At 35.6% G+C, this 24,785-nt stretch overlaps 1 protein-coding gene across 3 annotated transcripts in view; it reads left to right on the top strand.

The window, feature by feature from the left end:
• The window catches only part of LOC106785530, a 224,641-nt gene that overhangs the window by 102,751 nt on the left and 97,105 nt on the right, over positions 1-24,785 (top strand). For all 3 annotated transcript variants that reach the window (XM_014746090.1, XM_014746091.1, XM_014746092.1), the window contains 2 exons: positions 16,980-17,198; positions 17,643-18,747. In XM_014746090.1, the coding sequence (XP_014601576.1) occupies positions 16,980-17,198; positions 17,643-18,747 (1,324 nt within the window). The remainder of the gene's footprint in view (positions 1-16,979; positions 17,199-17,642; positions 18,748-24,785) is intronic.

Genomic DNA, 24,785 nt, shown 5'->3' with positions numbered 1-24,785 from the left:
AAACAAGATGGAAATATTGAAATATTTCATAACTTTATATATATATATACGCATTTATATTAAACGTCCGTTATTTTCTCTCATGAGATTGCAAACACGCGTGCCATCTCGTAATGTATCCAAATCTGGTAATTATCCGCTAATTATCTTCCATATCAGCCATCTTCTACACAAAGTCGTGTTCTCGCTGCATACATGTAACCAAGAATACGTGGTTACATATACACGAGAAACTTTACTCTTAAGGATGAGATGCTTGAAATATTGGCAGGAAGAGAAATTTCGCACGCGAACGTAATTGCACTTTTCACGAGGGTCAACTTTAAACGACGACGACGACAACTACGACGACGATGATGATGACGACAACAAGTAACCGATCGATCGTGAGCGATCGGCGAAATCTTTTGCTACTTTCTCACCACACATACCTACACGCGTTTTGTACATGTATTTCCCATAGATAGAGATTAACATTTTCAGCGAAAGTATTCAAATAGGTGTTTTTATTTTATTTCTCTTCTTAAAATGTATCATTTTTATTTTCTTTAGAAATTATTTTCTATATTTTTTATTTCAAGTCTGTGTGTGTGTGTGTTTTTATTCAATATTTAATATTAATTTATTCTAGAATATATCTTGTTGATTATATAAATTTCCTTAATATACAAATTAACACGTTTTATACCAAGCTGCATTCGACTAATTGTATCATTACCAATGCAACGTGTACTTAAAACATGGAACGCATTGAATAATAATTATTAGCATAATCCTTTTAATCTCAATTTCCTTTACTTTGTAATGAATTATAAATAAATCGATTATAAAATATTTCTAATATTAAATTAATATACGATTGACATTAGAGAGTATTGTGTTGTGATAACAAGATTATTTCTTCGATGGTTATCATATAAATAATCATATAAAGACATATTCCATTAAAGTATGTATTCGAAATCGAAGCACGTGATATTCGATCGATCTTTCTATTAGGAGATAAGATTTTATGTATCGTAATTGCTTAACGGGGCATAGTAGTACCTTCAGTGATAGTGAACGAGAGGTAGGAGAGTTAAGATTAAATGGCGAGTTGATCGGTTACTTTTCGATCCGCTCTCGAAAATTGCTTCACAACGTTCGAACCGGTCTCTCATAACATTGTTCGTATCGTGAGCCACGATATATCTCTAAGTGTATTATTTAATTTCATTCTCTTTCTATCGTATGTCGACGAGAAGCATGTTAGAGAGTATAAAACGTTCATACTAACGTACTATATATTACACTACATATATGTATATGATATTACATTGATTACATACATTCGTATAGATACATATGTATATATGCGTCTCTCTACTAAAATAAACCTAAGTTACTTCCTCCCTGAGTAGGAATGACGCATTGTGAGGTATAGCAATTGATTCTATCTTAACTAGGATCTAACGTAACGCGTAACCACCATAATTGCTCCCCTTTATTTCCCAACTTTGTTTCTTTATATATCCTTATCTATTTCATCTATCTTCGAGTTACCAAAAGGATGCTACCATTAGGATCAAATGATAACTCGTATTATGGGGGAGTAATAAGTCTCTATTATCGGAATCATGTTGGATAAAAGCCAAACGTATGACGACAAGTCAGAAATAGAAATAGATAGATTGAGATAATTCATTTACTTCTACGAACTTATAAGCAAACAATTATTGCATTGGTCAATAGATAATTTCGAGATGTTTAATTATTATTTCCTATATAATTAACTAATATTTTTAAAATTTATTCTAAATAATAATAATAAAAATAAGATTTCTTCGAGAAATAAATCGACGATTTTACTGGTAACGAGATACGTTTAATATAAAAATAAGGGGGATGATAGGGGTAAATATAAATAGAAAAACAATTATTAAGGGCAAGAATTTTCGAAAATTTCTAAAATAAAAAACAAAATACCCTAGTGAGATCCTTCCGGCCTCTCATCTTCTTAGTGTTGCACCACCCACGTGGCTGAACGTGGGGCCAGCGATCCTTTTCATCCTAAACGAGCGATTCAAAGCTCGACGTAAGGTAAATCCCTTGGCATAGTCACGACGCAGTCGTATATATTTCCTTTCTATGTATGTATGTATGTAATACAGTCTTGGGTAGGATCCCCAAGACTCGAGGAGTCTCTTTCAACCCTCTCTTGTCGTCTCCTCACTAACATCGCATCGTGTGTGGTCCTTTTATATAATTTCTATACGAACTCTTATTCGCTCGCATACTACTTACTTATTTACTTACTCACTTTACTTATTATACTTGTTACACGCATATATACACACATCTAATGTAAGCACTAACTCGAACATTTAAGCGAAAATTTTCTACACCTTTAACGCTCGTTTCACTCCTTATAAATTATGATTAAAGTGTAGAAATTCAATGACATTTTTATTATTCGAAGTTCCCTTGTGCAGAAGTATAGGGTAAAGATATTTATATGGTGATAAAGAAGTTCTATGGACTTGGGTTACTAAAAGGTCAATGATTTCTCAACCTTATGTTCGATTTTTTGGGGTATAATATGTAAGTCTGTACCTTTTCTCCGTTTGATTCTGTACAAAATTTATATTTGTTCGAATAATTACAAGATTAAATGCAAAGTGTTAGACGAATTAACAGTGAAATAAAAAAAATTATATAGTAAAAAAATAAATATGATTAATATATTTTCAAATAAGAATATAATATAATATATATAACGGGGTAAAGGTTTAATGAAATTTATGAACGCATAATACATTTTCTGAACTTTCGACATTTGAATAATGTTTGTCACGGGAAGTTGAGAAGGGAAAGAAAAAAAATAAAGATACTATGGATAACTATAGTGATATCGGTTACACTTGTCGTATCCTCAGGTGGAAAGGAACAAAGCATGTTTTCTTGTAGCGTAACGATCTAAAGAGAATACCTGGAGGCGATAAATCGTTGAAATATGTAATAGTCGAAGCGTGGTCCTTCGGTCGGTCGTTATCGATGCACTTATCGAAGGCTCACCGGTTTCACCGGTCGACTTCCAAAGAACTTGGACGGTTCAGCTGCTTAACGATCGGCTGGTATTCATCCGCGTCGTACCATTCAATTTTCCAAGACGGAAAAGGGGAGCGGGAGGAGGAGTTCCCACGAGAACGTTCCTTGGGTCCCATGGGACCCAACAGAGTTCAACCTTTTACCTTTCGATCGAGTAACCAATCTAATGGATATCCTTTTTTTTTCTTCTTTTTCCTCTCCCTCTTTCACACTTCAATATTATCCTCCGAATATTTCTAATATTTGTCAATTAATATAATATACAACTGTGGTCAATAATTTTCATTTAATTTATTTGTTTAACCCTAATTACATTGACCAATCTAATATATATATATATATATATATCATCGATCATATCGATTTAATAATTTATTATTTTAGACAAGAAACTTATGAGAGAAATAACAAAAAAAGTTCACACGACAGTGAACGTTCAAATTCGTATTGGTATGGGATTTTCCTTTGGAGATTTTTAGAAGGATGTGTCGATTATCGATTCTATGAGAAAGAAAGAGAGGGAAAGATATCGTGATCGATTTAAATTTGCATATAGAAGTAGAATTCTCGTTAGATCGAAATAAGCCAATGGAGGTTAATCGTATGCAATCGACCTTCTCGCCATAGCGGGAGAGAAGATCTTCATGTCGGAGTTGAGTTTTCACGCGAAAATGCTTTATTCGCCGGAACACTTTCATTGTCGGTAGAAAACGATTTCTGATTGGCGGCCACGGGGCCTAGTGGAAGCGGGGCCTCAGCCTCCGATCATAAGCGTCGATAATTTCGTATATAACCTGGACGACGTGGTCGGGTTTTGCCGCTGCAAAACTGCCAAGACAACAACGATTTCTTCTTCTACTACTATTCCTGAGCCTGTAATTTAGTATTTAGCGGTCGTGTGCCGCTAACTTTTTTTTTTCTTTCTTCTTTTTCTTCTTCTTCTTAGTGTAATCGATCATTTATGCCGACGAGGACCTTCCGATCGGTTGAACGAGATACGAAGAACAGATTCAATTTCCGCTTTTTCCCTTCGTCGTCTTCGATTTACATTGGCCAACGTTCTCTCCCACTTTCTTTCTCCCTTTCTTCATTTTTCTTTTTCTTTTTCTTTTTTTACCTTAACTCCTAAAACAACGTAATTTTTTTAAATGATATTATATATTACGAATTTTTCATCCTTTTAATTTGACTTTTGATAATAATTTGTGTTTAAAGTGTCGCGTGAAGTTCTCCTAAGTTTTTGGAAATTTTCTTCTTCTATACTGTATTTGATAGTATGTTTTTTTTTGTATATAAATATATACTATTGCATAATAAATTTCATAAATTATATACTCTTTCTATTAAATGATATCGTAGAAGAGGGTGGGTATTTTTTTGTTTTTCTTTTTTATGCAAGATAGAAACTGGTGTTAGATCATGGGAAAAGAAAAAAGAAACTTAAAATGAAGAAACGGATTTGATAGAAAACGGTTATATTTCATTCGTCTACGTTGGGTCGCTTATGAACACCCCCTGCGGCTTTTACGTGCACGTCGTTTGAACAATGAAAATGACTCGTTTGAAATATTGCGATAGTATATCACGATACATCGATGTTTTATTTTCTCTCTCTCTTACAATGTTCAATTTTCCTTGGTAGTTTATCTCATAAAATTGGTAATCCAGTAAAGTCAAAGGAAAAACGTGTCATTTGCATTAATCATAAAAATCATTTGAATTTCCCAGCTTTCGTTCTTACATAATTATACAGGTTTCAAACGTTACCTGTCTGTTCGCTAACGCCACGGTATAGTTTATCACCCACGTTTAAAGAACGTTAGACGGTTCCTTCTTTATAATCTTTGTTCCCTTTTTTTATTTTTTTTTATTTTTAACGCTTGATCACGAGTTTTAAGCAACCATATGTTTTGTCTTTCAAATGGTCAGGAGAGAATTATCGTTTGAAATTGTTACAACTATTATTAGTCGAGGTATCGATCAATTTTTCATTTCATATTTGTTCTAAATTTGTTCTCGATCCTAACAAGATTCGTTATAAGCAACATACAACAACAAAAAAGGAATTAAAAAGTTTAATTAGGAAAAAAATTACGTTCCATTAATTCACCGAGAGTAACAAACTCGCAGTCGAAGTTAAATTGCGATCGCAGATTACGAGTTGAAGAAAACAAAATTACTTGGCAGACAAAAAAAACATACACACACACATACACATATATATAAAGAAATAAATATCTCACGTAACGTCGTCGTTGCAAACACTTTGATTTCTTTATTTCCCCCTATTTTATTTTTGTTAAATAAAGAATATAACACACAGGAAGAAAGAAAGAAAGAGAAAATAAAAGAGATCGGAGTCATCTCGATTATGCAAAAACAATTATCTTTGCTCACGTATAAGGAGAGCGTAATTATTAAGCCGGTTGACCCATGGTGGTGGTGGCGTTACGAAAGTCGCATAAAACCGCATTTCTCGGTGGTAAGAAAAGTTTTCTCGTTGTGTGTGTGCAGCAACGAACGTTTCGCTAGATCGTTCTCGATTCCATCTCTCTCTCTCTGTCTTTCTTGAAGAACAACAAGAAATACGGAAAAGACGTATGGATGTACGCAAAAAAAGAATAGAACTGTTGGCGAAGGTGGACTGCTATCACCATTTTTGTTAAACTCGGATCGCTACTCAACGACTACTCACACCAAATGCTGCTGCTACTCCTCTCATCCAGGCTAACGACGTCATTTTCTCGAAGCCGACGGCTAAACTTTTACCCAACCAAGCCCGTGACGATCCTCACTTGTTCTCCTTTCATTTCCTTCCATCCGAGATTTATTCCCGATATTTTATTCGGACCTAACCGATTTGTTTTTCCCGATAGATCGATCTCACACTTAATTTGGGTGAAGCTGGGATGGCTGTATCATCAATATTCGAGATCAATATATTAATTTAGCATCACAATAATATCTGGTATATAAATTCGTAATGAAAATTATAAATTGTTAAGGGAAAATGTTTAGGAAGTTATCTAATCACCATATCATTCTAAGACTGATCAAAAACCTTTTCTATAGGTTAAAATAGTTAGAAATAAGGTTTGCTCTTATTCTACTCGCAACATATTGTCAAGGTAATCCTTTTAATGCATCTTTCTCTCTTGGAAGGACATCGACCCCCGAGAGTTGGACGTCGAGGAAGTCTTCGGTCCTATGTAAATTTATCGTTCCGCTTGGGGGCATAAATAAAGGCATGGAAAGAGCACAGGAACATCTGTGTGTCCAGAGCTTAATAATACGTTGGAATGGCTCACGGAAGATCGCCAACGTAACACACAAACAAAAAAAAAAGTTTCTCGATTATGCTCAGGGCTCTGTAACGCCAGATGACGATATTGCGACGCACCCGTCCGTTCGTTCGTTCGTTCGTTCGTTCGTCGTTGCATGTTTTATTCCAACATCGTAAAACGCGTAATCCGTAAAAGCGCGTCTGTCTTGCGATTTACCTATAAATTCTTAACAAACCTTTTCTCTTCGAGAATAATTCTTCTTACTTATTTACGCACGATAATTACGGTAATATCGTTTCATTTTATTGCCAATAACGGTTGGGGACTACGTATAATTATCTCTAATACTAAATACAATTATTTTTCTTCTTTCTATTCTTTTTTTCTCAACAGTTACAATTTTGTAACTTATTTTTAAGTTCTAGATTGATTCCCGATCAGTTCTCTTCAAATCGGTTCTACAATTTTGTGTATCAGCAGTTAATAATTTATTTTACTTTTGATTTTTTTTATATTTTTAATTTAGAATATATTGAATTGGTCGCGACAAGGAGATAGATTTATATTAGAAATAAATCGTAACCTATTGGTAAAATAGAAATATGAGAATAACGTAATGACAGGAATTTCTAAAATGACGAAGTCGCGGTGTATGTGTATGAATACAGTATTCAATAATAAACCAAATGTATCTATCTACCTGCTCGCATATTATTTTCTTTCAATCGATAAATAATGAAGTTACTTTGAGAGTAACTATACAGATATTCTTCACTTATAAAGTATTCGAGAAATCTCAACCCTCTGAAAGTAACTCCTGTGTTTTTGCTCGAATATTCTCTCCTAGTATAGGAAGGGAATATTCAATGATAATAAGAAATTGCAAAATCGAGAGACTATGAGAGAGAGAAAGAAAGAACGATACTTATTCGAGAACGTAGATTTATCTGTGATTTTCTCCTACTGTCTCAGGCGTGGCACGTTCTTCTCCGGACGTCCATTACAATCCTGTGCCCCGGACGATCACTTCTAACAGGAATCCCTTACTTCTCTTCTTCTTATTATCTTTATTTTGAAAAGGATCGAAGGAAGTTATCCTTCCTTCGATTTCCTTTCTTCATTCGTTATTCATTATCATAGGGAGAGGGGACGAGTTGTTTTCTTTTCGAGAACGTTTCTATCTTTTATTCAAATAGTTTTGTTATATAAAATGACAAAATTATTTTATTATTATTATTATTATATTAAACATTGAATTGAAATATTTCATATTAATATACTTTTATGTAAATATATTATTATATAGATATGCAAGTAAGATGGGAATTAATTTGTAAGTACTCTGACAGAATGCAGTTAGTTGGGAACAGGTTTTACATAGAGCAAAATGTATATATATACGCACAAGTAATGACGATTCCATGCAATTATCGAGAAACGTTTTTTACGAGCATCATTCGATGCACATCCATAATCTATCTAACATAGAAACATAGATCATGTATTTTATCTAGTCGAAATAATTTTCCATCCATCGGTTAGATCTTCGATTGCTTGAAATTGACATGTTCATAGAGTAATTCCTGCGTATCGTGGTTATTAATCGCGTCTTGTCTACCTCGCAATTGCCTTTACAAAAAATTATTCTAATTATTATACTTAAGAGAAACGTGCATATACTATATATACACATTTATACGCGATATATATATATGTATATATGAATTTATATATGTGTTTCTGTATAATATACGCGACGTATCAAGTAGGTCGAGATGTCCTCTCGTCGTTTCTAATATCAAGTCAGCTTTGAAAAGATAATCGGATCTAATAGCTAAGCAAGTATTGATAGAACATCTCAATTCACCCTAAGTCTTGTCTGTGATAGAGTTAAAATATCTTCTTTCATACGTTTTGAAATATCAATGAGAAACGAGAGATTGTTTTTATGTGTTCAGTTAATGTGATTTAACATTTCGATTGGTTTACTGGATAATAGGGTTAGATCCGTGACATATATCAAAATAGGATAACTGATAGCTCATCATTTATACTCGTGGCTTGAAAAATTACAAAAAAATATATATGATGCACTTTTTATTTTATGTAATATAAAACAACACTACTTAGTTGGAGGATTTTCTAATGATTAATTTTTTCCTAGAATTATGATACTTACACAAAACCATATCAATTGGGTCAAAGTTTGTAAATAAAAAAGCGTCGATTCGTTCGACCACCATGAACCTGTCGATGATGTTGACAATGGGAATTACAATCCCAATGGAACATGAACTTGCGAAGATAGTAGGAAGAATGGAAGGGGCCTTTAGCAATCAGAAACAGGATGTGTCTGTCTAGGGGGAGATTTGCCTCCTCGTAAAGTCAACAAAGAATGTCGATAACAAAATGATTGACAGTCAGTTAATTAAACGATGTACTTTATTAACCAACGCTATATTTAGTGCAAAGCAATCTATGCTCCTACGGTATTCAAAACGTTTCTTATTCTTCTATTTCATTTGTTTAATCATCTCGCCGTCACACAGCTGTTTCTTATTATTAATTTATTTCCTTACGAAGATTAAAAAACAATATTTTCTTTCATTTTCTTAAACGTATTGTTTCGTATAAATTAATCTAACGAATAAAATGTTATCAGATCGAAAAAAAAATAAATTATATATTGTATATACCATATTAATTAATTTTTCATCTCATAAAAATAAATATATAATAAAATTTATAATAATATAATTCACACATGCACATTAAAGATCGCGTTAGAGAATAAAAATATAATTTAAATTTTATAATTCTATATTATAAGTTATAATTATGATCTCTAATCTAACATAAAAACTTTCTACAATATATATATATATATACATACTCTTGTAATATATAATATATAATTATATTATTATAAATTATACTATTTTTTTTTTCTTCGTTTTTTTTTGAGTGAAAGAAAAGCTTTAGGGTTAAAGGATTTCATAGTCGAGCGTATAGAAAAGAAAAAGAAAAAAGAAAATATTCGACGACTCTTTTTAATCTTTCAATCTCAATGGGCTTCGCCCGTTCGTAGAGTTTCGATAAGAATCGCAATGATCGCATCGTGAGAACGGTAATTAACTCTCTCTCTCTCTAGGAGGTAAAAGAAAAGACGTCGTTGGTAACGAGAAACGATCGCCGTCGTCATATTTTCACGAAATGTCACGTCGGATAATGCCGGATAGTCCCTGGTAAAAGAAGACTCTATCTTCGTAACGCGATACTAACTTCTATTAGAGTAGCAGAACGAGAAGATGGTCCTCTCTATGTTCGAAGATAAACGACAGGAGATTGGAAACGTCCTTGTTTTTTTTCTTTTTCTTTTTCCTTTTATAACCTTTCCTTTTAGATTAACGTATAAACTCGTATATCTACTATCGATATCATTTTTCTATTTCTAAACGGCAAAATACTGTCAAGAATTCAGGGAAAGTTGTTAACACATTATACAAATAATTCGATTTCTTTATTTTTACATTAAATTCTTTAACGATTGATATACAGTTTGTTCGTTTGTTCTGTAACAATTGTCGAATTTGAACAATTTCATTCTATCATAAATCTATTAACATTTATGAAACACTACGAAAGCATAAGTTCTACTCTACAGTTATCGTATATTAAGTTTTTTTATTTTTTAGATATCTAGTTCATGCATATAACAGTCGTTAAATGAAATACAAGAAAAAAGAAGACTCAATCCTTTATTTCCTCGTAGGGAAATGTAGAATAGAAAAGTAGGTTTTTCTCGTTGATCAAACGACTTTAAATTGATGGACGTCGTTCCACATCACAGAGTCTCGAGGCGATCCGATCGGAGTCAAGGTCACGCGATCTAATCGGCCCGTCGAACGTCTTCATTAAATTATCTCGAAGGAGCTCGAAGGGAAGAAGATGGCTGTCTTTAAAGTCGTATTCGAGAGAAGGAAAAGAGGAAGAGAAATAGAATCGAAAGGATGAAGACAAAGCACGTGTGTGTGTGTGTATATATATATATATATATGCGTTTAGTATACGTGCACACACTGTAAGATCTGAAAGGAAGGGTCGTCGTGATGCTTGAGGCGACGATGCGATTCATTATCGCAATATCTTCGATCTTACATATATACCATATACAAAGAAAATACATATAGATAAACATATATACACGTACAGGGTGTCCCAGATAATCTCTTCCTTCTGGTGACGTATATCAGGTTAACCAATAAGTCCTACCTGATTTTTATCCGTATATTTTTATTTAGAAACTTCATTTTCTAAGTTATACCCCAAAAGAACAACAGCATATCATCTAATAATTATTATCATGCGTTCGTGTATTGGGTTGCATTTTATTTTTATTCTTTTTATATATGGAATCCTTCGAATCTCGAAATTATTTATTAATACGATCGAATTTTAAGAACTAGATGTGATATCTTGGCCAATAAACGATAGAACAGTTTGAAGTGTCATTCTAATGCTTAGAACTGATCGCAAACACCGATTAACACATAGGTTTAATCTTGTCGTATCGCGTGTCACGTTTTCTTTCATTCACTATCATCGTTTCTTTGCCTCTTCATTCGCATTGATGACAGTCAAGTTTTCTTTTCCATCCTTTTTATTTCTTTTTTTTTAGTTCTACTTGTGTTAAGCGTGTTCCCTGTTGTTTAAACAGATCGATAAGCTGATATAAGAGTGTCTAATTTAATTAGTATGCTTCGTAATACTTATGCAACAAAAATTATTATATATAATTCGAACGAAGACACGTGCGAAAAGAAGAACACTAAATTTAACGTTAAATATGAAAATATTGTAATAACGTAACTATGTATGCAATTAAGAAGAAATCAAAATTGCTCGAGTTCTTTCAAACGTTAACTACAGAGACGTCTTTTGCAATTCACGTTTTTTTTTACTCGCATAAGACATATTTTATTCTCGGTGTGTAAGCAGAAGAAGAGGCTCGTTACGTAAGTATACCGTTATAGGAGCCGTAAGAAAGATTTTACTTTCCGGAAACAGGACTCGAGATGTAAGATGGACCTGCAGATAACATGCTCCATATTTTTCTTTTAATAGGCCTTGCAACAAAAATTATCTTGCTTCAACTCGTCCAGTTAACACCTACGCATAACACACTTCTTTTTTTTATTTCCTTTATTCCATTTCTTCAAACCTTATCACTTTAATCAGCAATTTATTAACTTAGCAATGTACAATATAATATTACGAAATATTAATATAATATTAAATATTAGTGAATATATTATATTAAATGGATTTCACGTGGTAGTTTGCAGAAAGAACATTCGTTTAAAATAAATTAAACGAATTAAATACGACGATAGAGTTTAGAAATCGATAAGGATTAAATATATCCTAAAAATAATACGAGAACGTTTATTAAATACTTGAATTCACCTTGATATACTTTCGAATAAATCCTTGGGAAAATGAATAAACGGGTGTAGAGGATGATCGATCTGCAATACGAATGGGAATAAGATTTGCGGTACTGCTTTGTGTTTATCGACCTCGTAATTCTTCTACGAGGAGTATGTATCGCAAGGATGAGGGAGAAATTGTGAAAACGAGGAAAGAGAAAGAATGAAATAAAAGAGAATGAAAGAGATATCGTTCTATCCTATCGCAGCAGCAACAGCAACAGCAAAGTTTCGCCATTCGAGAGATCGACCTTTTGCTGAACTTGATCCACCAATCGCTCGACAACCACTCGAGAAATCCTGCAACAGGAGAGGACGGTTCGTCTCTTTTGCTTCACGAATCTTTATTGTTAACCGTTGCCAGAAGAATGCCGTGGACGTGTCTGACTTGGCAGTAATTTATTGCTCTTTAAATGGAACCGAGTCTCCTTCCATTCCGGATCTTAAACCATAAAGTTTCGCCATCGACTTGTTTACGGATTGTCTGTCTCTTGTAGTTTCGATCGATTTGCCAAAACTAAGAATACATTTCATTATTAGACCTTTCACGCATCTTGATTTATTACTTGTTAATCTTTTCACTCTCTCCCACACGTATATACAATATGCGATTATTACCACCATAATCGTGTAATTATTCTTATTTTTTTTGGATTCCTGTGATCCGAATATATTGACTTTTCAAGTATCAATCGTTAATCTCGTAAAATTTGTATTATTGTATTTATAATTGTAATATTAAATTTAAACAAAATATGTTAAACCCGTTTATAAAATATTGTTTAGAAATCCATTGGTCTTGTGTCATTTCAAAGAAACGAATGACATACTACCGTTAAGCATAGAATTATGTGTAGGAGAGTGAAAAGAAAATGGAAAGAAATGTTTGAGAGACACAATAAGACGGAAGACCATGTCCATGTCGGATGTCCCATGTCGGCTCGGTGATAGTCCATGGGCGCGAACGGTTCAATGCTAACTGACTGACTGAGTGAAATCGTTTGAAAAGTCCCATTCCTTCTTCCTCCTCCTCCTCCTCCTCTACCTTCTCCTCTTTCAGTTTCCACGGCTTTCGCACGCGCCTATCACGAGACACGACGGCCGTGCAAGAGTGCGGGCCTAAGGCCTTTAAGGTCCCCTCTAATCTGCATTTTAAACGAGCCGTGTTGCTGTTCTCTCGTCGTACCGTCTTCTACACGCCACAAGCGAATGAAACCTACTATGAAAGAGTAAACGAGAGAGAGAGAGAGAGAGAGAGATATTGCAAAGGCCTTATGGTTCATGACGTTTTATCGTCGAAGAAGCAAAACTTGCGTTTCACGCCACGCATTCTCTCATCCCCGTTCATGTTTCGATCATTTTCTATTGACCTCCAGCCTATCTAACATTTTCCACAATTTTCCCATATTGTACAATTTTAAAAATTATATTTGATTTATTTTTTTTTTTTTAATAGTTTAACTATCGATGGATTTTACACACGTTTTATTTTCGTTCCCTTTAACAATAATGGACGGAACGAAAGAGGACACTTATATCCTAGTTCGTGTGTTCGAGATAAAAAAGAAAATTAAAAATGGAAGAGAAAAAGATTACCTAGGTAAAGTGAAAGACGTTCATGAATTGCGAAGGAAGTAACAACAACGATGTCATGCCGATTAATTTGATCGCGAGCCTGTGTGTTACACAGTGTGTTGTCGTGTTGGTAACACACTGGTAGCATACTGGTAGCACACTGGTAGCACACTGGTAGCACGCTGGTAAGTTCCTTACGAGAGAGCCGCGTGCTGCTGCTATTGCTGCTGGCCAGGTTTTTTCAGAACGCACGCAAAACAAGTACATACCTACTTGGAATAGAGCTTCTCCCCATCGGGTTCTCTATGGTAACAGATCGAAATCAGTCTTTACCGACTTTCATCGGATCACGGGGCGTCCTCTCTAAGTTCCACGCTGAGAAGAGACACTTTGGTATATACAAGATACGTATTTGCACTTTACTTCCTTACTTTTCTTTCTCTTTTTTATCCATCATCGTTCTCTCATCAGTTTTTCTCTAATCTAATATTGAACTTTAAATAAATTGTTATACCATACAAGACTTGATCTACATTTTTATTTCAAATAGAATACTCGATAGTTATGGTATATTAAATTTTAACTGAAGTGTCTATCATTTTTTCTTGTTGTCATTTTTATCTGAAATGGGAAATGGTTACAAATGAAATGGTTACGCTAGAAAGAAACTGGTACTTTTTTTGTTTGTTTCAATGTTGCTAGCTAGCTAGCTAGCTAGCTAGGTTGCTAGCTACTTGGAATGCGAAGCAAGGTTTATATATGATTCTATTTGGGTGTACACTACTTTCAGGCACAAAACAAGATTTATTATTATACAATTGTACGTGGGTTAGTTAAGAATTATGCCAGGATTATGTCAGAGTACAAATTTGTATGATTTGTCCTAGCTAAAATGTATCTACAGTAATTTGGTATCTATCATAAGTTTGTAAATTTAAGTAATAGAGTAAAAAATACAAAAAATATGAATAAATTAGTCGAATTTTGTTCCAAAGATTCTTGATAAGAATATATAGAGAATAGATCTAGATCGATCAACGATCAGTTCGTCGATCGAGAAACGTGCGTGGCTCTTAGAAAAGTTAACCTTTTAGAAAGTAAGTAAGAAATGTGGAAGGAAGTTAACGTCGATCTTTCTTACCAGACGATTATTATCCAAGGAAGAATCGCATAAAGAGTTTCCAGTTATAAATTTATCGTTTTATCTTTTGTCCCGATCGTCTAATTAGCACTAGGTAAGATATAAGAAGAGTTTGTTAGATCGTAGCCCGTGGGATCCGATATTCGTTGTGTGTTTGAATCTTAGAAGTTGGTTGGTTCAGAAGAGGTGAACGCAAGATTCCCCTATGCGGAGGCGGGACATAAATCGAAGGACATTCCGGCGATAAATCAGAAGGACGGGCAGTGAAAGTCAGCTTAGTTTCGGGGCAGATACGTCTTTCGCGAAAGGTTCCCCACTAATGAGACACTCAAGTGACGGACGCCGACGGCCGTGTTTCTTATCCAAGCAACATCATAAACACGCTCGTTGCAATGCCATACAACACACAACGGAAGAAGAACATAGACGAGAACAAAAAGACAGAGACCAACTGACACCATTCATGAAATTTTCCTATTCCAAATTTTCTAACGGTTACAATATCAAAGAATCAATGCAACAACGATACAAAAAGGATTCATTGCTATGGAACAACCTTGAACGTGATTTACTTCCCGTTCTAGAATAATTGTTTCAATTAAACAGATTAGAAAAAATGTAATCGAAAATTATTGGTCTATTTAGAATTATCCAAGATTATAAGAATTTGAATAATAGTTCATAATAATTTGCTTACGAAAGAATAGATTTCACAGGACTCCTGTATAATTGCAGGTTGATTATAATACAATGTTGATAATGTAATAGGGGAAAAATACTTAAGTATTAATTTCCAAGTCCACCTTTCATTATTTCTCGATTACCCTTTCTCACTTTTCCTACGCAAAGGAAACCCAAGGAATCTGGGCCAGTTCCTGTTAACTTCTCATGAGGACTCTCCGTTGTATACGTTGGCACGTAACTGACGATGACGAGGAAGACGAAGGAGAGAACACGCGAAGGGAAATGCTTGGTGTCTGCTTCAACTTACGGCACGCGACACGGACACGCGACGCCAAGCTTCAACACGTATACGCTTATAATACGCACGCACACATACTTATACTTACTTACTTACATTAGAATCTAGTAAGTGTGTCTACCTACGAGCGTTAGACACAAATGCGTTGTCGTCGTCGTTGTCGTCGTCGTCATCGTCAAGCACGCACGCCTTAATTAAGTTCCACCAGTGGATTGACTCGCAGAAAATCACAACCGATAGAAACTCTCAGAAAGTTTTTTCTACCCTGTCGCTTATGCGAATTGACAGACATAGGATTTCATGAAGGATAATGAAAACTACTATATGTATATATATATGTGTGTACCTTGTTACATTATGAACCTTTCTACCTTTCTAACCATTATTACATTCTCTCTTGCATATTTCTTTTAATCTATTTTAGCAGATTCGAAATCCACTAATAAGATATCAAACGTTGCAGTCTCTAAACAAAAGCCCTCGTAATAAGGATAATTAATTTAATTCAAATACATGTTAGACATTTTTTTTTTATATGCTATATATTTCATTGCGTGAAATAATCCAAACTCGAACAAAACTGAAAAATTCTTTAGAAGTAAATTATCCAATATTTAAATGAAGTTCAAATTCGTATTTAAAAACGAATTTTTGAGGATTGACTCGAGTCGACCTTTGTCTTATGGAATGCAAGGAACTTTGTAAGAGGAGTTTCTCTCACACACACACACACACATAGGGTGTCTACTTTCTTCTAGTCTAATTGCTTGCGTGCCATAGGACTCGTGCACACGTGGGCGAAGCAATACAAAGCATTACGAAGCGTAAGGTGTCTCTTTGCTGCGCCTTTCGAAGGTACTCGTCCGGCGTGGGTACTTACAGGACTATGCATTCCAACTTTGCTCCCCTCTCTCTCTCTTTCTTTCTTATACTGCGCACGTGCAACACTATTTGAATCCGATTAAATTCCAGTCGCATTCCAACTCGTCAACTTAGGGTGGGGTGGGGTTGTTGGGCAAAAAGATAAAGAGAATGAAACCTCTCGGGAATTCACCCTAATCTGCCTTTCGTTCTTACCCATCCTCGAAGCTCCGATTACCGATTTGAATCAGCGTTATTAATAATTCATTTCTATGTAATCTAATCAATTATTTTTCGATATCTTTGCGTACCACACATATTTCAAGTGTGGGATATCATATTTTATAATACAACTTAAAAATACGTGTTAATTATTAGGAAATAAATGTTCCTATTCAATTTAGAAACCTAACGAGCTATTCGGCCAACCCAATACTCTACTTAAATTGATCTGAAATCTTAATTTGTCATGTGACACACAATGGTTATTCGTATAAAATTATAAATGAAAAATGTTTATAAGATTTTAGAATTAATTTAGGATTATTATTAATTTGCAGGGTAATGAATTAGTGGTGCCAGAGGGTTGGCCTTTGACGATAGGTGGGAGAGCCCTTGTCCTGCAGTTGGGCGAACTCGAAGCTTCGGCACTAAGACTTGGGGAATGTTACCTCTGTGTACGGAGTGCAGCAGTAACAGCAAGCACTTTGTCGAGCGGTACCGTGGCCGCTGCTGCTGCTGCTGCTGCTGTTGAAATCGTCGAGCGGAATACCGTCGAGGTGAGTCACGTCCCTTTTCTTTCCATCCTCTTCTTTCTTTCTTTCTTTCTTTCTTTTCATCGTTCCCTCTTCGCTTCTTTTTTTGTTTTCGCGTTTATTCGTCGCGCGAAGGATGGTCCCGAACGTCCCGACGACGTGTCAAAGATTCCTAACGTTCCTTAGCGATGATCATTTCTTTACCAAGCATCTTTCTATCTAAACGGATTTGATCGAACAATAGAAAATAAACGTGTATATGTTAATATGTTTATACACGTACAGGAAGTATGCCAATTTATCATATTGATATTTATTTTTACCTAGGAAAATTGTATTGCTAAATTATCTCACATTTATTTTTCTTATTAATTAATACAAATAATCGATAACTAAATAAACGATACGATTTATTCTCTGAACATGTTATTTTATATTATTTTATTTTTTACCTACGATTTCTCACAGATAGCAGTGATCTGGCGAGCAACGTCGATGAGGGCCCCAGGGATCCTCGGTTGGGAGCGTGAGGACGAGTTTATGGATTGGCGGGAACCTTCGCGAAAAACTCAACACAATTCTGCAACAATAACAGGGTCCAATAGCGGTGCTAGTACGAGTACGACAACGACGGTAGCCCGTGCACGTCGTAGGTCGCGCGAAACAGGAAAAAGTGTTAAAGAAGACAAAAGAAAAGAAGAAGGAGAAGAAGAAGAAAAAGAGGAAACGAAAGAAAAAAAAGAAAAAGAAAAAGAAGAAGAAGAAGTAGTGGAAAGATCAAAGGAAGGATCAGAAAATTCCGATGTTGGGCATACGAGTTCGAGTATTTTGACGGCTATGACGCCGGTGACAAAATCAAATTCGACGTCTAGCGTCATATGTTGGAAAAACGATATAGAAGATAGTGATAGTGGATTTGAAAAATATCCCCAACAACAGCAACAACACCACCACCACCACCACCATCATCAGCAGCAATTGCAAGAGGAATTAACCGAGGAGGGTTTCGAATCGTCGTCTAGTCTTTCAGCAAAAGTGAAAAGGTGCGCCAAGGTTGTATCCCCAACGATAATGGAAAAGTGGAAGGAAAGTGGTAGATGCGAAACAAGAAGCAGACCAATCGCACCGGAGGATCTTAAGAGTCCTCTTAGGTTGGAACAACTTGTGGGAAGGCAGGAAGTTGAAAAGAGGAGGGAAACGAGGAAGGAGCAACTGGAAGAACGACTACAGAAAGCTCGACACCTCGAGGACGTAACCGACGAGGAACTGCCGACTTACATCGCCAATCTTCTCGTCACCGTTGAGCGAAAGATCGAAAGGGTCTCCCTCGATGATCTTACATTCCCCTGTCCTGCCTGCAGGAACATAGACACGGACGATCCTCTCCTTGGTTGCAAGTGTGCAGGTGAAGATTGTGCCTGCGGCGAGCACGGTCCTGAAGACGAGTGTGATTGCGGCACGGCATCTTCCATAACATCGAATTCAAGGAAAGATCAATGTGCCAGAAGCTTCGAAGTGGCTGGCATCAAACATATCGACAGCGACGACGAGGAAGAAGTTCGTATGGGATTCGGTAAGTTTACACATTTTTATAACAATTATTTACTGTTCAATTAATTACAACACATAAATTAATAGGATAAGATATTAGGATCAAGATATTTTTTATATAAATTAATTTTTTGAGAAAAATATATTCGTAATTGTGTAACCGTGTGCGGGAAAATAATCTCGCGATATGGGTTTACATACGTAGTTTTTATTCTGGAATTCTTACGGTATAGTGACTTGCTTAGAAGTTTCTTTTAAATAATGACTTCTCTCTGGTTCAAGCCGCGTCAGCTGCCGTTGTAGTAGCCACTCCGTCCTTATACACACTTATATTTTACTTCTTATTCATATTCCTATTCATATTACCATTCGTATTGGTATTCCTCATACTTATTCTTTGGCTTTTATTTCTCAAAGACTTTTACTTATACCTATATACGACTTATGATTTACCGACGAACGAATACTTCCAGCACGACGTAACACTCGTACAAAAGCCGAATAGACGAACGAACTTGAAATTTCTGTGCAGAAGCATAAAAGGCGTGGGCGATACGCGCCATCATCCTCGAGTGGCCACTTCCTACAAACGATGACTATTGAAAAGTCTTTCTCTTCGACAAAGTCGTCTCACCGACTGAATTACCGCCTCGTATTATACCACGGTGTGGATAATACTCTCTCTCTCTCTCACTATAGACAAAAATTTACAGTATTTTAATAGGCCTACAATTTTGAACCTCGGTTGTAAAACATCTCCCGTAATATTTTCCTCCTCAGTTTTCCCTTTCGCATAAATCTCAAACATATTTTTGTGTCAATTAAATCGATGATTCGTAAGTAAGTTCTGTTATAAATAAATAAAAGTATATTATTGCCCCAGGAAATTTCTACCGACGAATATCTTTCTGAAAATCAGTACAAATTCAATATTTTTATCATATTCCTATTACTTTTACAATAAACTTAGCGAAGTGATAGATCCAATGAATGATTTAAATACCTTTTGATATTTTTTAATTTCGTTAATCGGTGCAAATATAAAAGATAATAAAATTCAATGAAACAAACGAAATGTCATCGATCTCAATTTAGAATCTAAATTTGATTACCGTTCGTTACGGTAGGTGTTAAGAGACCATTTCGTTTCTACGGGACGTCGTTAACGAGCGATGACTTTCGCACGAGGCACGAGGGCGTGATTGTAACGAACGGGTATGCAAATTGTCGGCGTATTCGCTTGTCACTCGATCTTTCGCCGTAGAAGTCCAAACGAGTCACTCCCGTTTCTTCGAGTACGAGTACGAGTATCTTCGTCCAAACTCCCCCCAGCCGGCCGTTCTCGGTTTGCCGGGGGAACACTTTGAAGTTTCGTGACCGGACCGATCTCTTTTCTTCCCCTTATCCTCCCACGTTCCTTTCCCTTCCTCTCTTTTTTCCTGATTGCGATCGTTTAGTAACCAACTCGAGTGCCACGAATTTCGAGATGTTTTATCCCGAAAAAATATCACCGTATATCTCTGACACGTGCAAACGTGCGTCTTCTTTTGCAAACTGACAAATTTCATATCATATTTCTGCATCTTTGACACTAAACGTACAAACGACCTGTATATCAAATGACCAATAGCAATAAATTATCTAAAACAAAAAGAAATTGAATTCAATTGACATTTGACGAAGATGGTGGTTACATTAGGTAGCAGGAATAATTTATTAAAAAATGGTAGAACGCAGGAAATCAGTAAGTAAAAATTATAACAGTGGATAAGCTGAAGGAAGGAAGGAAGGAAGGAAGGAAGGAACGGAGGAAAAAAAGGGGTAGTCGTTTGGCCAGGGCTTTTAGCTGAGTCTTTTAAATCGAAGATCGAGAGACCGCAGATACCGCGGACCGTTGCGGACTGTTACCGTCGTACCGTGCCAGTGGTGACGGCAATTGGCGAGTGGCTTGCTATTCCAAAGGTTCCTTGACTTTTGTGTCTGCAACCGGCGACTTGCTCCGGTGTCTGTATTTACAGAGAAAGAGAGAGAGAGAGAGGCAAGTGACCTGCCTCTCGCCTGGACAGTGAATGAACGGAGTAACGAACTCGTCAATGGGTATGCGCTTGCTAATGAAACGGGATAACGCAGCAACAGTTCGATATACGTTCTCGTGTCCCTTTTCTCCCCCCCCCCACCTACGAAGTATAGTCATTTGAAACCACGCTTGAATTTTGTACTCCTTTCGTGAGTTTCGAACTTCAAACAAAGGTGTGTCCGGATGCTAATTGGGTTAACGTGCTAACACCATTCCGTTGCTGATCTTTTTATTTTCGGTTGGTTCGTCAACTGTGTTCGTATATTTGTGCAATATATGGATCACGCGGATTGATTATTTTAAAATCATTGAATTATTTTTATGCTTAATAAAAGAATAATAGAAATAAATAATAAGGTATATAATACTTAGAGATAATATATTAAATGCAAATTTATCTGAAACGATCTTTCAATGGGTTTCGGCGGTTTATCGAAGGATCTCACCTCGATCAAGTGCATAATCGGACATTACATGCTCGCCCGTTCATCGTTTCCATGCTGCCGTCACGATCGAACAACCTGCAAGACGACGGTTTACTCTTGGCGTCAGTCGCCACGCGATCGGACATGACTTTGCGTTGGTTGTCGCGTTTCATTAGCACGTGCCACTCTCTCATTGACTTCTATCTATCTATCTCTATCTATCTCTCTCTCTCTTTGACATACAAACTCGTTCGTTCTCTCTGGGAACCTTTCCCAAGCGCGGCAGCAACCCACTCATTCCTTTTCGCGTGATTCCCTGTATATACTCAGCATAGGACATATTCCAGTATAACATGACACGAAAGTACAACCCACGCCTGGGTGCACACAAGCTCACGGAACAACCATAAACGAACTGATCCTACGAAATGTGTTACTTACACCCCCTTGTCTCGTATATGTCATATTTCGGATCGAACAAACGCATAATTTATTCTTTTATTTCATTCTGTTTTCAATCACATGTTAGACGTTTAGAAAAATTGTTGAAAAATTCTTTGTCAATGATACGTAATAATTTTTAAATGTTATACATATACAATTGTCGCGTATTTAATTCTTATCTGTATGTTGTTTGTCTATTTTAAAACGAGTATTGTCTTCGACAAGGTAAATGTTGGTAAACGCATCTTCTGGTTGGCTACCATGCACCTGGAGACCTGGAGTCAAATTAAAGCGTTTCGGTATACGAGCCGATCCCAAGCATCGCTTGATTGAACGTTTGTTTCATGAGCTGACTATACTTAGTAACTCATTGATCGTCCCTACGGCGGCCCTCAATCATATCTACTTAAGCGAGAATCAAGCGGCTTCTACAATAGAGGCTATTCACCTCTCTATAGTCGTTCTCCTCTGTGCATGCGTTAAACAAAGGGAGGAGGGGTCTAAGAGGGGGATGAAATGGGATTGGAGGGAAAGGGACAGACATTTCATCCTTTTAAAGAAAGTGTTTTTCTACAGTCCCTACGATCGGAGTTTGTATCACAAACAAAATTAGGATAAATTGAAACGGATCTCGTTGAAATATTTAGCCTTACAAGATATATGTGAATTCAATGAAAAAAATAATTTGATTCTACTAACCTACCCCCAATGTTTCCAATTGTTTTTTTCATGAATTTAATTTCTGCATCAAGTATCTTAATATCGTTCTAACAAGACCTAACCATAATCGTTGATGGAGGAGACTGTACTGTAGTGCAAGGTACTTATTGATTTTTAATTTCCTTTCACAATTGAATTACATGCGAAGACAATTGGATTAATCCAGACCCTTAATTCTCCTGTCTTTCTCAATCGAGTTAGATGGGGCTCTTACCGGTAACCTCCACCCTCCCTCCCTCCCTCTCCGTTTCCTATAAAGAACCGTCTTCGATTATCTCGAAATATTTTCTAATACGACAAATAGAATTATATTAAATTTTGATCTGCAATTCGGTATGGAAGAGAAGGAGAATATAAAAAGATGATCATTGAAAGGTTCCTATGATCAAAGATAAAAAGTTTGAAAGGGGTCGTCGTCGTCGTCATCGTTTCGGTGTTAATGAAGGGAAAAAGAAAGTTTTCTAGAGACGTATTCTCGTGAATCGAAAAGTTCTCTTTACTTCAATAAATCGTTCCACCAAGTTTCTATCGGAGACCTTAATTGCTTCCGCGTGCACGGCCAATGTGATTCGATAAGTTTCAATTGGTTTCTATCGATCGTTTTTTCTCTTCCAAATGAAATTGAGGATATATATCAATTCTTTATCGCGCGTTGACAAATTTAAATAGATATTTAATAATTCGTGAATATTATTAGCCCCCTCTCCTTACTCACCCATCTTCACAATTTATAGCGTATCTCGTAAATTTTGAGAAACGTGTCGAATATATTTAAATGCAAGTCAACAAATTTTTAAGCTAGTTAAATTTATGAAGCGTTATGAAATATTAGCACGAAAGATCACAGATATAACGGTAATATAAATTTGTTGAAAACATCTACGATTTATTTTGTTAATTAATGCGCGAATAAATTAATTCAAAAAAAAAAAAAAAAAGCAATGTCCGATCAGTTCGATACTTTTATGACACTCGAGTAAGATTACTTAGTTGAATTTGAAACTTATCGATGCATTCAATTGCTGTTTATTATCGCAAGCATAGTATAATGCATTCAGAAGAAACGATGGACAAGCATCACAAAGGTCGCATCCATAAGATAGAAAAGGTGACAGGAATGTAGGAATAGAAACGTTTGAGTTGCAAACGACGTGTCGTAAAGTATGAAAATCCAATCAACCTTCGGTTAAAAGTTAATCGAAGTAACGATAAGCTTTCACGTTGAGCTACTTCCGCTTTATTTGCATCATGAATTCTTATAATGAAAATACTTATTTATTATAAATATCATTTTGTTTAAATATAATACAATATAGTTTAAATATAGTTGGTTCGAATTAACACGTTTTACGTAAAAATGAAATAAAAGAAAAAAGAAATTCCGATATCTAAGAAAACAACATTTTAATCAATTTTATTCGATTTCTACTGTACATAACACAATATGAGAGTAAAATCCCAGTGGTTGTGTATTAACAGCTGCATCAACTGTATGCAACGCATGGAATAGCGTGTGATTGCGTGTCGGTGACCTCGATCATCTCCCCTCGTGTATATCTTTCACTCACTCTTTTTTTTCTCTCTCTCTCTCTCTCTTTCTCTCTCTCGTTTAAATCATCATGTCAATGATCCTACGACGATGCCAGATGAGGAAGACACATTATTATATCGATACCATCCTCATCCTCATGCCTGCTGTGAACATTTCCGGGCTATGTTATGCTAACTTTATTTAATTGCGAATCTACTTTCTCCTATCAGCGAAATGTAACAAATTTTAATTCATTTAACGAAATTACAATAATTAATATATTTAATAATTAAATTGTATATTGATACAATGCACGTGTTGCATTACTCTAATTAATTTTAAAATACTTCAAATATTTTTCTTATCTGATTATAATACTAAAAGAAAAAAGAAAAAGTAATCCTTGTTATTTCCTAAAAAGAAAAAAAACTTCATACATTATACATGCATGCAAATAATCAGTATAATACTATAGAGCATAAAAATGAGATAATATATGATCGTACAATTTCAGTATTCCCATTATTTTTCATTTGGTTCGTTGGAATGATCGACAACGAGTTCTAAGAATGTTAAGAACGTAGCGATAAATCAATGGTAATTGCATTTCTTTCGCACTCTCGATGAAGCTTCGCTTTGTTTTCTCGCCTCAACGATGACTTTCTTCTCAGGTTTATTAGTAGTCGGTGGATGCATCCGTTGAACCATTGTCTTTGGTCATGTTGGTAGTTTGTAATTATCACACGTCATTAACGCCCTTTCCCGTAATGATTCGCTGCATTGAATATGTTCCCGCAAATTTTCACGCTTTTAACTTCTTCGCGTTTCTTCGGTCTCGAGATTCATAAAATGTTTCGAATAAT

The sequence above is a fragment of the Polistes canadensis genome, unplaced genomic scaffold, assembly GCF_001313835.1.
Source record: "Polistes canadensis isolate GaletaPanama2010 unplaced genomic scaffold, ASM131383v1 scaffold_52, whole genome shotgun sequence".
Taxonomy (NCBI): domain Eukaryota; kingdom Metazoa; phylum Arthropoda; class Insecta; order Hymenoptera; family Vespidae; genus Polistes; species Polistes canadensis.
This window is presented reverse-complemented; position numbering and strand designations above follow the sequence as displayed.